The 19,701-nt window shown below is 35.7% G+C and overlaps 1 protein-coding gene across 3 annotated transcripts; it reads right to left on the reverse strand.

Annotated features, from left to right (window-relative positions):
- Positions 1–806: 806 nt before the first annotated feature.
- Dtd2 (D-aminoacyl-tRNA deacylase 2) lies at positions 807–11,712 on the reverse strand. Of its 3 annotated transcripts, none has more exons than XM_076850174.2 (4): positions 11,559–11,712; positions 8,164–8,233; positions 4,125–4,287; positions 807–1,708 (listed from the first exon to the last, which is right to left on the reverse strand). In XM_076850174.2, the coding sequence occupies exons 1-4, from the start codon at positions 11,667–11,669 to the stop codon at positions 1,543–1,545; spliced, it is 510 nt and encodes a 169-aa protein (XP_076706289.1). In that variant the 5' UTR covers positions 11,670–11,712; the 3' UTR covers positions 807–1,542. The 3 variants fall into 3 exon arrangements, with proteins under 3 accessions (XP_076706289.1, XP_076706291.1, XP_076706290.1); XM_076850176.2 differs by having other exon boundaries at positions 4,069–4,287; XM_076850175.2 differs by having other exon boundaries at positions 807–4,287.
- Between the last annotated feature and the right edge of the window lie 7,989 nt (positions 11,713–19,701).

A 19,701-nucleotide genomic window follows, 5' to 3' on the forward strand; every position in this document is an offset into this window, starting at 1 on the left:
TCAGGTATACATTTGGTGAACAGAGCTTAGTTTCTGCTTCTTGATTATGGTGTGTACAGCTTCCCTTTGTCATACCCTTCTGCCATGAGTCCCAAAGAATGGAGTCAGCCACCTATGGACTGCGATGGCTGAAAACCCTTATTCCCAAAATAAACAACAACAAAAAAACTTGTCACTGTTTACACCCTGCAAATACCTTTACTTAACAATGCATTTTTCTTGCTCTTTCTCTGCCTCTCTGATATCTCTAGAATCTCCAATCACCTCTCATACTTTGCCCTTTTTAAATGTTATTTCTCAAGATTCTAACTTTGGTTTTCTATAGTTCAGAGTGATTGCACTGGGAGCCTTGATACCAACCTTAGAAGTTTAATCTTTGTCCTCATGATAAAGAAGAGTTATGAAAGTTTCTAAGCATTAGAATATTACAGACATGTTCTAAGAACACTTCCTTGGAGACAGTCTGTAGAAAAGAGAGATAGGAGCAATAGGAGGGAAAATTAATAGGGAGACTATCAACATAAAGACATTTTAAACTAGGCGCGGTGGCACACCCCAGTAATCCTGTAATCCCAGTGGTTTGGGAGACTGAGGCAGGAGGCTCGAGATTTCAAGGCCAGCCTCAGCAATTTAGCAAGGCTCTAAGTAACTCAGCGAAACCCTGTCTCTAAATAAAATATAATATAAAATATAAAAGTCATCACCAAGGTATGGTTTCAGAATGAAAATGTTTTCTAGTAGTTCTTCCCTTTCAGAAACTGTATTTCAATGAATCAACAGACAATACACTTCTAAATACACTGAAGTTTCATAATCACGTACAATTTTTTAATTATACAAATTTTGTTACATTAGGTCCTCTGCAATGTTAATCACAGATAGTAAATATCTGACATGACATTGTTCTCTTATAACACCAACATTTCTTATTCTCCAAAATAAGTGGCATAGAATTCTATGATATTTGATCTTGATATTTGATGTTTAATTCCTTCATTATAGAATCAACAAATTACTAATTTACAAGTTATTAGTGTAGATATTATTTATAAATGGCATGTCTTCTGTTATAATGTGAACTAACTAAGGAGTGGTAAAAGTGTATTTCATTTTAATTTATGAGTGTATTCAAAATATTAAAGCCACATCTATTGTCTTTACACAATATTTTCATAATTAAACCCAGGAGGTTTCTAAATTGACAGATAAAACTTTTATTATTATTATTATTATTATTTTAGTTGTAGTTAGACACAACACCTTTATTTTTTTATGTGGTGCTGAGGATCGAACCCAGGGTCTCGCACATGCAAGGTAAGTGCTCTACCGTTAAGCCACAACCCCAGCCCCCACCCCAGATAAAACTTTTAAAAAAGGAATTGTATCCTATTTGAAACATTCTAAAATCTTACTACTCCTTAAATAATCCACAATGAGAGACAATAAGCCTTTCCCAAGGTCAATTTCAACTTTAGCAAGTTTCATTACAAGAAAGGTTAAAAGAAGGAAATTATTCCTCCCTATTGTGTGACCTTGGGAACATTATTTAATGAGGAGTGCTATCCTCATTACAGATATACCCTGAAGATAAAATAAGAAACATATTGAAGGTTTTTGAGCACCTTGAGTCAGAAGAGCTACAGAGAGCCAAGGCGAAGTTATTTTCATATGCCTTTTCTTTTGCTTTTTCCCTCTTGTTGTAGCCTCCCTGCAAATGAAGGAAAGCTGAACATCACCTTGTGCTTAATAACTCTTTGTGTACTTGAAATTGCTATTCTCCACAAGTGTCTCAATCAAGTTTTTAAAAGAGAATTGCTTGGACTATAAAATAGCAATCTAGGGCTGTGAGTCAGCATTTTACCTAGACATACAATCAAAATGATTTAAAATAGGTAATACAATCTTTTGGCAAGACAAATACATCTCCTTGGAGAAGCTTTTCAGAAAATTGGAGTTTGCAAGTTTATGAATAGTTTATTACATTTCAATAAGTGTATTGTGAATCAATAAAGTAAAAGTTAAGGACAATGAGCTCATTATCAAGCCAGTTATTGATTCTCAAGTTCCAAAATAGAATAGTACAGGAAGGGTAGAGAGAAAATGGGATATTGTGCAATAATTAGAAATTTTAAGTATATTAGGAATAAAAACCTACGGAAATTATCACATAAAGGAATTTTTAGTGGCTACTTAAGATGTTTAAGTTAATTTCTTCATCTTTTTGGTAATCAGAAATATTTAGTTTTCACTGTTAAATAACATCTTTTAAATCAGGTCTAGAAGTATGCAAAAACCATATATTTATTACCTATTTTTAAAATCTTTATTTTTTTTACATGAGCTCTCTTATTATTATTATTATTTGCATTACAATTCTTACCTTTTACAGACTCATTTCTTCTAAGAGTTTCTCATGTATTTTCCTTTGAAAAGTTTACTGTGTTAGCTATTATCTTACATCATTCTCATAGTCAGCTCGAGGTGCCACAACAAAATATCATAAGTTGAGTGACTTAAACAATAAAAATTTTATTTTCTCACAGCTCTACAGGCTAGAAATTCAAGATCAAGGTAACAGCATGATCAGTTCTGATGAGGGCTCTCTTCCTAGCTTTGTATATGTCTTGTGGTCATCTAAAAAGACATATACATCTCCTTGGAGAAACTTTTACTACATCTTCACATGGAGAGAGTATAGAGAGGTAGTTCTCTGGTGTTTCTTTAAAGACACTAATCCCATCATGAGGGTCCCACCCCTCAAGTCCTCATCTTAACTCTAATTACCTTCCAAAGGCCTCATCTCCAAATATTATCACAGTGGGGATTGGTGGTTTAACATATAAATTTTGGGGGAGGGCACAAATATTTAGTATATTAACATTTACTAACAGAAAAATTGACAATGGTTCCAAATCATTAAATCAATACAAAACTGATTAAAAACAACCAATCAATACAAGTCAACTAAAAACAACTTCCTGAGAAAGCTTCCCTTTTTCTTCCTTGTATAGCAATCTAATTCAACAAGAAAGGAAATTCCTAAAAAAATTTATGAACTCAGTAATTTAAACCAAAGATAGAAACTGAGACATACATGGTTTTGGTGAACACTGAGAAACAGAGCATTAATCTCTCTTTGTGAATATGTTTAATAAAAACAACTATGAATGTTTTATACCTGATTCCTATATCAACTAAATATTTTTTTTACTCAAAAAATTTTTATTGACACATAACAATTGTACATATTTATGAGGTACTAAAGATTATTAAAATAATCTAAAGCATTTAGATGTCCTTGGAAAGTAATATAATGTACAATAACATTTCTACATTACATTTTCATAGATATTATTAAAAGGAATAGTAAAGGAATAGTAAGTTACATATTATTTCATTCAAAATATAGAAAACTGAGCTGGGAAGACAGCTCAGTGGCACAACATGTGCTCTGCATGTGCAAGGCCCTGGCTTTGATCCCTAGCACCACACACAAAAACCAGAAAACTGAAATAATGAAACAAAATCGACAAAGTTATAATTGGTTTGTGTTGGATTTCACCTCAACTTTCATACAGTGACTTTTACTTTTAGTACATAGTACATAAATTTGAGGGTATAAGAAATGTGTTTTTCTTAATTGTATACATTACTTCATTACAAAATAAAATGTATATAATCTTTAAAATATGGTTCAAAAGGCTTCTTTAATGATCATCAAGTGAATAAACAAGGATTTTTCAAATACTTGAGTGGAAGGACAGAGTGACTGAGCTCCAGAGTTTAGGTCACTTGACAAGGTCATCTGATTAGCATGTTGCAATTATTTACGGGACCCAAGATTTTCTTATCTGAAAATGCTATACATTAGTATATTCAAGAGACAAAGGGGAAGAAAATCTAATTATAGTCCAGGTCATTTTATACCACAAAATAGCTGTAGGAACTAACTTTTAATTTCTCAAAACTCAATTAGGTGTGTGTATGGTCCATTGGTATCCAGCTTTAATACCTGCCTGTTCCCATAAGTGCCATGTTCCACTACAACCCCAGCTTCAGTGCACTTACTGTTTGCAGCTAATTCTTTTTCACAGAGAGACACAAATAGGGAATAAAGTTCTAACCCTTCTTCTTTTCCACAGTTGGAGTGATACTGCATATTTCTTCCTTTTACTCTACCACCAAGGGTGGCTTGAGGGATGATAAGAATGTCTCCAGGTAGATCCAGTACAGAGACGTGCTTGCCATTTTCTGTCTCACTTAATTTCACATTTAATAGTGTATTAACTAGATGGGGAAGAAAGGCAAAACAATTTGAAGTAAAAAACAAACATGAAGAAGAAACATCAATCTTTTAGTTAGCAAATCTCATGTTGAAAACCCAGTTTGTTAGCTCTTGCTCCTAAACCACTCTCTATTTAAATTTTAAAAAGTGCTTCACTAAACTAAATGAGCATGAAAAATAAAGCAAATTTCATGGAGAAAACTGCATGATGTTTAAAATTTGACTTGACAGCTAAGATTATCTAACAATAAGTCATCTAGAAAGTTCAAGAATTAACTGTACAATGAAACCTTAAATATTGTTGTCTCAGGGGAATACATGGCAAGATTTTATCTTTCTGTTCCTTTTATTTCATAAGCAAATCCCACTGGAAAAGAACATTATAAATCCTTCTCAGAAAATTCTGCTCTGTAACAAAATTAAAATTTTAGTACACTGGGGCTGGAGTTGTAGCTCAGTGGTATAGCACCTGTCTAGCACATGTGAGGCACTAGGTTTGATCTTTAGCACTATATAAAAATACATATATAAAGGTATTTGTGTCCATCTACAATTAAAAAATATTTTATTTTAAACTTTAAATTACCTAGAGTTTTAAGATATGACAAATCTTCCAGGTTCAATCTCATTACAAAAAAGCTGATTTTATAGTTTCATAACCTTAAAGGCACAATTAACATAGACTAACCATTTTATAAATATAACCCATGGGAGAAACACAGGTGAAATTCATTGTCAGAAATGAAAAAGTAATTCAAAGATATGGCTACTAGCATTATCTTTGTATACATACAATAAAACAGTGATATTTTATAGCATTTATGAGACTATAGCTAATAAGTGTCAAAACTACTATAAATATCTAAGTGTAGCTAAACCCTACAGTTAGAAAACCTTTACACCTCAACATTAACCATTTTCAAAACAATAAATAAGTGTCTAAAATAGACTCAGTATCTCCCTACTTCTATAAAGATATAAATGATTTCTGCTTGCAAAGAAAAGTTCTAAGACAACAAATGATAAAAGAAACCTTACATTCCTGCCCTCAAATCAGATTTTAAAAGGTATGCTTCCTGTTTTGAGCAGTCAGTGATTTTGATTATAGGAGGATTTATAGGAAACATTAGTATGGAGTTGGTATGGTGACCCCACTCTAAACATTATAAAATTAACCTTGTAAAAAACTGCCAAGATAAACACCCAAAGAAATTCCCAAGCTATGCTTTAAGCACCTTCAATTTTCACTTAACAATCACTTATTTTTAAATGCCTTTAATTTTGTCTATTACAAATCGAACTTTACTATATAGCCAGCAATCCTATTGACCGCTTCTAAGGAAACTATAACTATCCAGAGCACTTCTTTCCAATGAAAATCACTATCCAGCTATGCAGGCCTCTGGCTACGGAGAGACTAAGTAGTCAATTTTGGAATAACAGGCAATGGGATGTAATATAATTTATTACACTTCCCCACACCTCCCTCTACTGGTTATTACTTGGAATTCAATGCTAAAGGTATACAAATATGTATATATAAGTACAATACAAATGCAAATATAAGTAGGTAGAATTAAAATGAGATAATGCACTAAATGCATGTTGGAAACTAAAAGATCCTAAGACAGGTTATCAATCAAGTATCTTCAATGATGTATATGGGAATCAAGCTTTGACAGATCCCTGGATCTCAGTTCAATTATACTAAAGATGAATTGAAGACGATTCTACACATCTCTATATTGAATATGCTATTTCAGATTTTAGGATATAACTAGTTATGTTCCCAAGGGATGAAATATTAGATTGGAAAGATCTGAATCTATGTAATAAATATGAGGTGGGATTTAAGAGAATCCCAAAACATTGGCTTACTATGCCTCCTGGAATACAGGAAAATACAAACTAATGCTATCAATATGGATGCATTTATTTTCCCTGTACTCAGACCATCAGAATGAGAGTCATACAGCTCTTTACTGTAAATCATGAAGTTTTGTGTTAGATTATTCACTAAAAGAGTAAAGGCAGGCCTCATAAGCATTTTTAATTCACCACAATCTTATACATGTATTTAAAGTGCACTCACAATTGTAGACACAGACAGAAGCACATAGGATTTAATCATTATAAAACAAAATAGAGCTTGAATTTGGTGGACTTAATTTGTGCTGTTATGATAAAGATCTATTTACAACTCTATGAGAGGGGCTGGAGACGTAGCTCAGTGGTAGAGTGTTTGCCTAGCATGTACAAGGCCCCCTAGTTCAATCTCCACTACTGGAAAAAAAGCAAAACAAAACAAAACAAAAACCCCCAAAACATCTCTATGAAACAACTTTAGAAAGTCAGCTTTAAGTCAGAAGACAAAATATTTTCTCATTTTCTTCTTAAACCCTTCGAAATTTCCTTATTATCCTCTGGATTCAAATTTCAAACTTAAAAGTTACTAGCTTTCCATCTCACTCATCACAGTCCTTTCTTCTTCTTCTTTTTTTTTTAATTGTTGATGGACACAATAGCTTTATTTTATCTATTTTTTTTTAAATGTGGTGCTGAGGATTAAACCCAGTGCCTCAGGCATGCAAAGCACGTGCCCTACCACTGAGCCACAACCCCAGCCCTCATCACAGTCCCTTCTTAAGTATAGTTTCATGCTTTGACATAGTTGTCAAACATGTTTGATCTACGAATATAAAATTCCCTTCATTAGCTTGACTTTTTGTCAAGCTATTTGTCCTTGAGTTCTATTATGTGAACCTCTTCTAGATTAACTTCTACAAGCTTCAACTACTCATTTGTGTAATTTCATTTTTTCTTTTCTTTTTTTTTTTTTTTTAAAGCTTGAGACAGGGTCTTGCTATGTTGCCTAGGCTGATCTCAAACATCTACACTCAAACAATCCTACTGAGCAGCTGGAACTACAGGTACATGCCACTGTGTTCAGTTTATACTTACTAATCCAAATAATGGGTGCTGCCCCTCAATCTTAGGAATAGCTCCATTATTTCATATCTATGAAGTACACACAAACACACACACACGCGCATATTTGTTAGAACTGTATTTGAGACATGCTGCATTGAGACAACATGTTAGTTGATTTGGTACATCTGAACCTATATAGTTATCAAAAGGAATGTGCAGTGCTATGAATTATCCAGGATTTTCAAAAATTGCAGGCAAAATTTTTCAGAGGTCCTTAAACATTTATTCTGCTTTCTATGGAGCCAGAGGAGGTGTGGCTGAGATAACATTGAATTCGGTTCAAGAACTAGAAGAACTGTATTTATACATATTCCTACAAAGAAGTACATAAATGATCAATGTAAGTTCTTTGATAACAATGATGTAAATCTGAACTGTCCAGGTTTGATGGGACTCATCCTGTATATACAATGTCATACACTGCTTGTTATGGACTCTTCTGTTATCTGGGGATAATGGAAACTATATTAAGAAACACAGCATCTGTTTCTCCCTATGTGGCCACCCTACTTCTAACAACTTTCTGTATCCTTGGCTGAACTGTGTGTCTACTCTTCTAAATCAACCTATAAGCCATCTGAAATGATGTAGATGTTTTAAAAGAATTCTACCATATATGCACACTTTAAATTTTGTAACAGGCAAAAAAATAAGCCAACAATACTACACAGAGTTGAATAATAACATATATAGGACAAATAAGATTGTGCTTCTTGGTTGGGGATGTAGCTCAGTGGTAGTGCTTTCTCAGCATGTGCAAGGCCCTGGGTTCAATCCCCATCACCAGGGGGAAAATAATTGTGCTTCTCTCTCTCTCTCTCTCTTTTTTTGGCCTATTGCTGTTCTTTCTCCATCTTCCAAAAAAGAAAAAAACATCAACCACATACCCATTTTTGGAAGAAGTTCTTTATCAGCTCCCTTGAAGAAGCACACATAGATCACTAATCCTCTCTGAACCTATAAGAAATCATCACAGAAAGCTCAGATTAGAAAGAAGTCTACACAGAGCTGTAGAGGTAAGTGAATAAAATTTTATAACTGTTACAAACTTGGAGGTTCAAATCAAAGAAAAGAAAGAAGACTTACAATAGATTTGATTTCTAAATGAATATATAAGAAAATGAAATATTTTAAAGTTTCAATCAAAATTATTTTTCAAAAAATTACACTTAAAATACAACCAACAGGGTTGGAGTTGTGGCTCAGTGGTGGAGCACTTGCAGGTGCTACAGGTTTGATTCTCAGCACCACATAAAAATAATAAATAAAATAAGGCATTGTGTTCATCTATAACTAAAAATATTTTTTTTAAATACTACCAACAGCAATTTACCTCTACTAAAATCAATAGGACTTTCAGACAGCCTCCTCCCAGTAAGTAAGGATGACAAACTTAAGAAATATTTATATAGCAGGGCCCATTTATTCAACACCAAATGAATTCATACTCTATCAGATAGGAGATAAATAAGCAACAGTGTAACTGATGTCTTTTTATAATATCCTCTTTATTCCCCCTAATGTGCTTACTTATATAGTGAAAACAAGGTATAAATTCCAGGAAACCCTGATTATTTTTTGTTATTGTTGTTATTGCTTTAAATATAACATTTGTTAATAACTTCTACATGACAAGGTTGGTTGTTATCAGGAGTATAAAAATAGCTCTTGTAAGAGACTATAAGAAAGAATAATTTTGATTCTGCTGCTGAGTTAACTGTTCAACTTTTGATTCTATGTATTAACTTAATTGATCAAGGAGCCTCATTGACTCTAGAAGTTATTATGGAGATTAAATGAGTTAATATTTGTAAAGTGCTTAACACAGTGCCAGGTTCATAGAAAATACTACCTGTTTATTATGAGAATATATAAATAAATTTAAAGGCAAACACACAATTTATTTAACATTTTAACTTCCAAAGCAGTTTACAGATAGGACTGTTTTATATATGATAGGACTCAATTTATCTGTTAATTGTATTAACATTCAACTGTATCTTCTGGGCTCTATGTGTTATCTAAATGGTTTTCTATGTAAATATAAATGCAGCTCTGCAATCATACTTGATTTACGGGAAAAGGAGTCATTTTTAAAAAATGCAAATGTGCCCCTGAATCAAAAGCAAGAGCCTCCCATGCATACCCATAATGATGGGCTGGCAAGCTACACTACTATCACAAGTCTTTTCACTGAGCCCAAATCTTTAGCATACACCGCTGTACATTGCAATGTCAGAATTAAGCACCTAATAATTCCCAGAAACAGATACCTGTTCTTTCCAGTAACCAAATTACCTCCTCATTATTTTCTTTTTGTTTATTCCAATAATAGGTCTGAAGTTATAATATATAGATTCCTTTTTTGGGATGTGTGTGTGGGGTGGGGTTATGGCTCAGCAGTAGAGCGCTTGCCTCAGACGTGCAAGGCCCTGGGTTCGATCCTCAGTACCACATTAAAATAAAGTTATTGTGTCCAACTACAACTACAAAAAATAAGTATTAAAAAACCAGATTCCTCTTTTCAAGTCAAAGTCACTTTCCTGTAGCTTGTTACAAAACATTTCAAATATGAAGAAAAGTACAGATAATTCTCACAGTAGCTTAAAAATGTTCAATTCCCAGGAAGAAAAACATTAAATTTGTGACACCATAGTTCCACATGAATGAAACTAAGAACAAGCAAAGCAGCTTTCAAATCTTTCAATATCTAAAAGGCTATTTCTAAAAAAGAAAAAAAAAAGAACTTTGATAATAGAACAGGGTAGAGGAGGTGTGAGAAAGATGAAAGAATTTATGCTTTCTCACCATGTAATCACTTGTCATCTCTTTAATATAGTTGTGTGTGGGAGAAGGGAAGTCTTTAAAAATAGCTTTTAAAGTTTATAAACACAAAACTGATAGCTTGGAAGGCTGCAATAAAATATCTCTGGTTTTGCATAAGAAAATGTGGTGTGAAGAACATAAAAAAAATAAAGAGGCTCAGAAATACTCTAAATGATAAGTTAGAAGTTTACAGTGCCAGGAAGCAACAATTTAAATAGGTGAGTCTCTAGATATAAATATAAAACCACACAATTTCAAACATGCAAGACAAATTAAAACCTCAACAAAAGGTTACAACAAAAATAAGAAATAGGAAGAAGAATTTCTGAAGAGAGGTGAGAATACAGGAATTTAATGCACATAAAAATTCCCAAATCAGCATAGGATAACAGATTCTGACTTAAAAATAATTACCCACGCATCATAGTTCATGTGTAGTGTTTAAAATAATGACTAGAATTGTTAAGAAATGCTAGGTCTGGGACCCAATTCAGAGATCAGTGAATGAAATTTTACTACATTAAAGATTCTGAGTATCACTCAAAGTCTTAATTATGGACTTCCCTGGCTTATATTTTAACTTACTCCGCATGTATGACTAAGGACTTAAAAAACATTTCACTTGTTTTTGCAATGTAATGGGAGACAGGACATCAAGAAAAGGCAGGTAGGCAGGTAAGCAAGTAGGGGGAATTCAATGTAAACGTTTCATAATTCTTTGGAGGAAATGTGTTTGATAACAGTGCAACATTATTATACAAGGAGTGATCTATTTTAGGTGGAAATTAGTCAAATTCAAATAAACAAACAAAAAATGTTTCTTGGGTTGGGGATTGTAATTCAGTGGTAGAAAGTTTGCCCAAGCGTGGGAGAAGCCAGGGTTCGGATCAACCAGCAAGAAAAAACAAAACAAAACAAAATAAATAAATCAAAACGTTCTTGAAACAGAACTGTGTCTTGGAAAATATCATTTCTGTGCTAAAGTCAAGACACAATCAACATAATAAGGTGGGGCATAAATCAAACTAGATCTGAACTCTTGAAGCAAGCTAACCTACACACTTGAACCAGTCCAGCTCCGCCCAGGCCAGAGCAGCAGGGCGTCTGAAACTACTAGGCCTCTAGTCCACCGAGCTCAGGTACGCGGACTGAGAGAGGTTCAAATAAACGCGGTCTCTCCAGTAGAGAGGCACTTTCCTCCTCGTCGGAATGTCTGGCGCCGGGAACAGTGGTGCTGGACAGAAAGATAAAGCGCAGCCAGGAAGACCGCCGGGGCAGTGTCTGGCGCACCGGCCCGAAGTCCGGCGCAGCGCATGGCACAAGCCGCGGTACCTAGCTGCTCTCCTACTCGGTTCCCAGGAGGACCAGTGGGGGCGGGGACCGAGTGACCCAGACAACGCGTAAAGAACCGCCCCTGAGCGCCGTAGGATAACGAGAGCTGCCGGGCCGACATTACCTCCACCCACTGGGCCGCAGCGTCCCCCTCAGCTGGGCGAATTTGTAGTCGCGCGTGCAGGCACTGCTGCAGAAGCGCCCGAGCCTGAGGCGTCCGGCAGCCGTCAGCCATGGCTCGAATCCGGGTTACTGTCGTTGGGATTCAGGCCGCGCGCCGATAAGGCCCCGCCCCCGGGGAACTGGCAGGAACGGCGAGGGGGGCGGGGCGACGGAACAGCCCTTGCCTTCCGCGGCTCCGCCCCCTGGAAGACGAGGAAGGGGCTTTGGCTAGGGTGTCCCGGATGTGCAGGCTTCAAAAACAGCCCTAAGTCCCTCCGCAGAACCTGTCCAACTCTGTAGAAGGCGCTCAGTGCATACTCTTAAACGACTGGATCTTTTTCCTTTACATCTTTTCAAGAAACATTTTCACTTCAGAAAGCTTAGGCTTCCAGATGTTGAAAAACTTTAAATCTGCTTAAGTCCTTATTATGCTCATTATGAAGATAAATAGAATAAATCAAATGAATCTCAAAGCAAGCAGAGATGGAACTAAAAGCTATAAATCTTTCAGATTTTTTCGTATCTCAATCAATGAAACAATGTTGCTTCCTCTATCAAGAATGCTGCCAAATCACTCTGATTCCACAGTTGCAAAAGGGTACTGTCATGCTATGTGAATATACATTTAAGTAGCGATTCTTTAGGAAATATCCTTGATAGCAATATTCTTATCCGAGGAAATGTGATTGTTAATAAGTTATTTAATCTGCTACTAATACAAAAATAAAAACATATGATGTATTAATAAAAACATATAATGTATTAATTCTGTGATGCATTTTCTGTAAGTACATGTTACGATGTAAATAAAAGTAAACAAAGGTTTGATTTTCTTTCCCACACAACACATTCCTTAAACTTGCATCAGATTAGCATTTATTTCTACAGGCTTGGAGGGTTCAGACAAGAAATAATAGTGTTGCTCTGATGGCATTACCTAGGTCATTGATTGGGACCCAGTTGGCACAATATGCCTATACATTCGGGTCTGTTCTAGAAGATGACATCACTGACGGGTATTGCTATCCCTACAAAGCAGTGTGACTGAAGAAAATAATCCATGCATAATCAGTGGTCCTTTATGCACAAAATTGAAGCTGCTTTTTGCTTGTTATCCTGAAGGCTGCCTTACGCTTTTAATAAAAACAAAAAAAGCAAAATCTCAGATTGTCTCAACTGCTGAATTACAGACAGGGCTTCCAACATTTGTTGATAATTACGCAGCACAGACACGTTGAATTGCTTAATGTCTGCACTTTTATATCATTAAAACTATTGAGTCTCTATTCTTACTCAATCTCAGACCCAGATTTTATATCTGGAAGGAAATTTACCTAGAGATTGCAGCCATGACCTAGAATAAGAGAGGACTTTTGTGTCTATTTACACATGGTTGCAGGAGATAGAAATCTATTGAAAATAGCAAAAATGATGCCAAAAATCTTCCCACAAGGACAGCCTGTAATAAATTGGAAGCATTTCCTGTGAATGAATGAAGTTTGATTGGTAATGGTTAGATTTTCAAAAATCATCAACTGCTTTAAATCTTCCCATTGGATAAGAATCACTGGATGTTGTGGTAGGTAATGCAATAGTTTGTGACTCACTTATTCTTTCCTCCTACCGGCAGAGGGCAGTAGAGTAAGCACCCCCAAAGCATGGCTTAAATGTTTTATTTTATGAAACCTACTCTCATTCATACAAGCAATAAAATAGTAAAATGTAAATAAAAACAAAGTACTGGAAGTAAAGAAAGTCGAATTATGTCAAGTTCCTGACTGGAGTACTTATATAATATGTAGCAAAGTTTTCATAGATGTGTCTTTAATTTTCTTCATAAAGCAGTTATATCTATCATATGTAATGAAGGTGGAGCTATTTGTACAGTTTGCTTCAAGTTAGAAGAAAAGTCAAAGCATAGCTTTCAATTGTCATTAGAAGAGATTGTAGTTCACTGGAACATAAGAGAGCTTTGCCTTGAGGGTATATGAGAAATCACTCTCTGAGCAGGAATAATTCCCAATAGTTACAATGTTGATGGAGGAGTATATGGGCAGTGGAATTAGTTGTGGACACATTTAGGCTCTTAGAGATGGCATAATAATTGATTCAGAATTATTTTTTGTTCAAGTTGGCCACTCAAAATTCTAATATTCAAAAGTATCTTGAGGCACTGAGATGTAGCTCAGTGGTAAAGCACTTGCCTAGCGTATGAAAGGCGCAGAACCACAAACAAACAACAAAGCATTATATTTCACCAACATGAAAAGTTTGAGAAAGACTTCAAAAAGATCCTTTATAGTTGACAGCAAGCTTTGGATTGTAAAGAGAAAATAATGGAGAAGGGAAATATAATGTGCTTCATAGTTCTCTGGATAAACAGAGTTTTTCGTAAGATTTATCTCTAAAATGAGCTTCTTACCTGAGACTTTATATGTGGATATGTTAATAAGTAGAATTGCAACTGCGAGAGGTAGATGTTTTATTTTAGGAAAGGCTGGATGAAATCTAGCCTCCCTTTTCAAAGCCCTGAGATTTGTTTTTGTTTTTCAGTGCTTAGGAAGATAATTAGGTTCTGAGAAATTGGTTCATATCAACAAAAATGCACATGAGACTGGGGTAGACCCAGAATACTAATTTAGTTATGATAATAAGGAGTATTGCCATGACATGGAGTGGAATTTCTCACAGAGGGCATGACTGACATATTTCTTCTATAGTTAAGCATAGGATACCTGATCCCTTTCAGAAGTTAATTTATTATAAGAAAAGCTTAAAGCCTATATAAATAGCATACTTTTTGTGTAGGCAGAATAACAAAAAAATCAGAATGTGGCTTTGTGAATGGAGTCAGAACAAAAAGGGTGAGAAAAACTGAATTTCTGTACTAACCACTGGAAATAGTAAAAAAATATACTGTACTATGTTCCTATATCAAATTTAATATTAGAGTTTCTAAGGCAATTTCTTAAATTGTCCCTTGACAAAATCAGAATCCATTAATACAACCCAAAACACCTCAGAGGTATTATGTCCCCAAAGTACTGACTTGACAGTCATTCTTCTAAAGATCAGTGCATGGCCTTAGGATATCTCACCTGATCCTCATAAATTTCACCTGAGATTTTTGAGAAGAGTTGAACAATGGGAAAATTCAAGGTTTAGTTCCTGACAAGGGCTTGCAGGATAGATATTCTTTATTACTGACCCAAGACACTATAGGCTAGAGATCTAAAGAGCAAATGGTGAGGTTATACTTTTTATTGAAAAGTGAAAGGCCAAATTAGAACTTTCATTTAGATGAATAGCTAGCTATGCTAGTTCTACACACATGCAGGTGGATTCAAGGAGATCTGAAGAAGCAATTCTGTGTCCTCTGAAATATACATAAGAGAATTAGGTTCCAAGCAGAAATATTTTGACTTGGGAAAGTGTTAAAGGAGCTATCCTGAGAGGAAACAGATGGCATAGTTCAAAGGGGTGGCTGAAGAGAGACGAAGGAAGGAACCATTAAGCAGGTTTGTGAAAGGTTTAGGTAAATGAACAAGGGATAGTGAAAGATCCAGCGGTGGCAAAGAACAGGAAGTGGTTTCCATTCTGAAGGGGTAAGAGGAAGGAACAGTGTTCTTCTTGAACCAGCAAGAGTTGTAGCTAGAGGAAAGATACCACTGTGCCCAGCTGATTCTCATATCCTTTTTAGAAAAAAGTTGTGAAAGATTATGGGGAAAGACATTTCTGGATAACTTTTTAATGAAATGCTGAAGCCTCTGGAAACTACTTGGTCCTATAATGGCTATACAGGTTTTGCTTGTCTTTGGTTGCATCATCTTACAACGCTCTTGAGATAGAAATTAACTTCTATTTTCAAATAATTTATATCTGTAAAAATGTAAAATTGTTTCCAGTGGAATGCAACTATTACCCTGTGAATATTGACTGGATTTTAAAAATCCATTTGTAAATTCATTTCAGCATATTTTACTTAAGTATAAATGTGAAGCACTTTGAGTTTGAGCTGTCCTTTTTACAAAGATTTTTATTTTATAATAGATTTGGATTTATAGGAAAGTTTGCAAATCTTAATACATATGTCCCTCACCTAGTTTCCCAGCTTTAGATCAAATTTTAACACTTCAAATTACTGTTACAACTGTCACAACTGTAGAATGAGCACTCAGGACTTTGATTCCATACTTTATTCAGATTTTGTTAGTTTTCCCCTAAATTCCTTTTCTGGATCTCACCCAGGATGTCATATTACCTGTAGTTATTGTGTTTATCTATGTTGTGATAGTTTCTCAGCGTTTAGTTGTTTTTGGTGACCTTTGCTCCTGGTTTTGAGAAACATGGGTCAGGTATATTATAGGATACCCCTCTATTCGAATTGGATATTTCCCCCTAAATAAAGAGTTATGGGGTTTTAGAGAAAGAGAACAGAGGTGAAGTGTCATTGTTATCACATCATATCAAGGGTACACGCTGTCAACTCTTATTGCTGGCGATGGTAATCCTGATCATCTGAATGGAGAAGAGTTTGCCAGGTTTCTCTACTATACAGTCACATCCCTTCCCTCTAGTGCTTTACTCTTTGGAAGCAAATCACTAAGCATAACCCATACTCAAGACGTGGGGAATTAAGATCTACCTCCTTCAGTGGGGAATATCTACGTAAATTATTTAGAATTCTTCTTGGACAGGAGATCTGAGCTCTCTTTTGAACTGTTTGTACTCTATTATTGGTATTCTCCTTATTGGGTTAAATATTAATGGAAAAAGATTTTTAAAATTGTTTTTTAGTTGTAGATGAACACAATATCTTTATTTTATTTGTTTTTATGTGGTGCTGAGGATCAAACCCAGTGCCTCACACATGCAAGGCAAATGTTCTACCAACTGAGCTACAACCCCAGCCCTAGGAAGAAGTTTTTGACACAATGTTGTGGTTTGGATCTTAAATGTCCCCCAAAAGTCTGAGTGTTGAAGGCTTGGCTCCGAGCCCATGGTGCTTTTGGGATTTATGAAAGGTGAGACCCAGAAGAGGAAGTTACATCATTAGGGACATGCCTTGAAGGGGATATTGAAACCCTGGACCCTTTCTCTTTTTGTTTCTTGGCTGCTATGCGATTTGCTTTGCTCTACCTTGTGTTTTCCACTATGATGTTTTGCCTCACCAGAGGCTTAAGAGCATCAGAGCCCACTGACCATGGACTGAAACCAAATTAAGCCTTTTTTCTTTCAGCTGATTTTCTCAGGTAAGGTTTCCCCAGGGGAGATTGATAAATTATCTTGATCTTTGTGTGATTTTTCAGTTTATAGTGTGGTGATACCTGAGCAAATCAATCCAAGCCCTTTTAAATATTTGTATGTATCTGTCAGCCCTTTTGCCAAGCCTGTTTCATAATTTTGATTCTTTTTCCTCCTCCTCCTCCTCCTCCTCCTCCTCCTCCTCCTCCTCCTCCTTCTTCTTCTTTGGTAATGAGGATTGAATCCAGAGGTGCTAACATACTGTATTGATTTTATTTTGTATGAGAATTATGATTTCATTTTTTTGAAAATGTATTCTTTCAATTAGGAAATATAGGAATTTAAAAAACATATATAGTTATTTGAAATCCATGGATAAATACCATGAACATCCTTTAAAAAGAGATATCAAATAATATTACTAGTCAAATAAAGAATATAAATTATTGGATCACACTGACTGTATTGCTAAGAAGCAAAATTATAAGAAATCTAGTTTTGTAGATCTTAGTTGGCTTTATTTGTGATTCTAGAATCAAGCAGCCATCCATACACAAAAATTATCAAGAACGCCCTTGTCTACCACATTATATTTATAGCTAGAGAAAAGAAGGTGACATACAGAAAGTGGAAGTGAACTATAGAGACAGCCCAATTTGTCTCTGTAGCTCAGAGGTAGAGTGCTGATCCCAATTAAATATTGCTCCTATTTGTCTTATTTGAATATGATTTGAATAGTTGGTCACTTCTTATTGGGTAAGACTCAGCTATTTATTATAAGGGTAGATTATATTCTGTTCACACATCAAATTAAGTTACAGTTCACTCTGTACAGAAAAAAACTTAAAGAATGTATAGACACAACTTAAGAATATTGGTCAGAGTTCCATCAGTGTTGTACTCAGCTTTTTTGCCACTGTGACCAAAATACCTAACAAGAACAATTAGAGGAGGAAACATTTATTGAGCGGCTCATGGTTTCAGAGGTCTTAGTCCATGGATGGCTGACTCAATTCCTTCAGGCTGATATGAAGCAGAACATCATGGCGGAAGTATATAGTGGAGAAAATCGGCTCAAGACATGATTAGGAAGCAGAGAGAGCTCTGCTCAACAAGGACAAAATATAAACCCCAAAGGCACATCTTCAGGGACCCACCTCCTTTAGTTACATCCTGCCTGAACACAGTTACCATCCATTAATCTCTATCAGTGGATTAACACATTGATTAGGCTAAAACTCATGATCCAATCATTTCACCTCTAAGCTTTCTTGAATTGTTTCACACATGAGCTTTTGGGGGACACCTAATATCTAAACCATAATAATCAGCAATCAAACGACTTACTCCATACAAGGAAACCTGAGAAAGTTTATTTACAAAGGGCTTATTTTTGAAGGTGTAGGTAGAGAGTAACCACAGAGGGTTAATAACCCAGGGTATAGTAGAAGCTGAGATGTTACCATTCCCTTGACCTGAAGGGAGAAGGGAGGTAGTCTGGAGTCCAGAGGTGGAGACTTGTACAGACCCTTGAGATTAGTTGACCTTCACTAAGAAGCACAGCCAACTTCAGGTGATGCTTTGGGTGGGGATTTAGGAAATAAATATCTGCTCTATTCTTCACCTTTCTTTCATTTCCTGCCAGAGGTCCCTATTGGTAAAACTCAGCTAAAAGCCAGAGGCATGAGGACCCATTGATGTGATCCACAGAGGCCAGCTTATTGGGATAGAGAATAAGGTAGAAAATGCTTGAATGTGGATTTGGAGAGCAAGTAAAATATATCTGGCATAATGACTTAAGATGTCTCAAAGGCTATGGTGAAGATGCTTGAGACATGTTTTTGTTGGGAGATGAAAGCTGGGAAGGCAGAGATAGCTACAGTCAATGTTTCTCATAGAAATCTTTCATTTTCCCAAGAGTTTAGAGAAGTGAAGTTTGACTTAGTGAGTTATCAGTGGAAAATGATTCAAGGTCATTGACCTTCCTTCCCTGACAACTCTTTTTTATTTTCCAGCCGCTGAGGACATGGTAAGACATCACAGGAGAATGTCTGTTGGGCTTCTAGCCTTGGTGAAAATGCCCCTATAAGCCTAATGGGGAGCTGCAGGAAGGGGTAGACTACTGCCTGCATTCCTGTATGGGATCATGCAGACTTGAGCAAAGTCTTGAAGGAGACCACTAATAACCTATTTCTTAAGGCTCTCCTGAAATCTTCTAGACTGTTGGTGAAAGGACTTAGAATCATATTCGATATGGTACAGAAGAAATAAAAATGAACTTTTAAAAATTGTCTGTGAGTCTTACAACTAAGTAAGACTTATAACTAGAACTTACTTCAAAAGAGCATAAATGAATAATAGAGATTTCAATAATGAATTGCTTAAATACACCAAAATCTTTAATTGATTTGCTGGAAAGGAGAGCATTGTCATCAGATGGTAGCTCCCTGATTGCTCCTTTCGGCAAGGGAAGCAAAAGAAATATTGTAGGTCCTCAAAATGTTTGAGTCAGGTCATTCTAAAGAGCCCACAAACAGAAAAGTCCAACTCCAGAATTAGCTAATAACTGCATTCTTGTATTCATCCAACTGTTAATAAACATTCAGTCATCATGCCAGACCATCATGGAGGTACGTGAGGAATAAGATGCTGTTCTTTCTCTCAAGAAGATCAGTGAAAGAAAACAATGGAAGTATTAGGAAAACTCATTTCTCAGTGGGGCACTGTGGCGTAGGCCTCTAATCCCAGCAGCAAGGGAGGCTGAGGCAGGAGGATCCCAAGGTTAAAGCCAGCCTCAGCAACTTAGCATGGCTGTAATCAACCTAGTGAGACCCTGTCTCAAAATAAAAAAACAAAAAAGG

Source organism: Callospermophilus lateralis, chromosome 3 (assembly GCF_048772815.1).
Source record: "Callospermophilus lateralis isolate mCalLat2 chromosome 3, mCalLat2.hap1, whole genome shotgun sequence".
NCBI lineage: Eukaryota > Metazoa > Chordata > Mammalia > Rodentia > Sciuridae > Callospermophilus > Callospermophilus lateralis.

Bases quoted from the DNA above. Each gene is read 5' to 3' on its own strand.
- Dtd2 (XM_076850174.2), bottom strand. From the start codon at position 11,669: ATGGCTGACGGCTGCCGGACGCCTCAGGCTCGGGCGCTTCTGCAGCAG. The intron at 4,288-8,163 runs GTATGTGGTTGA...TTCCCCATCTAG, and splicing joins AGAACTTCTTCCAAAAATGG to TTAATACACTATTAAATGTG. The intron at 1,709-4,124 runs GTTAGAACTTTA...CTTCATTTGCAG, and splicing joins AACTGTGGAAAAGAAGAAGG to GGAGGCTACAACAAGAGGGA.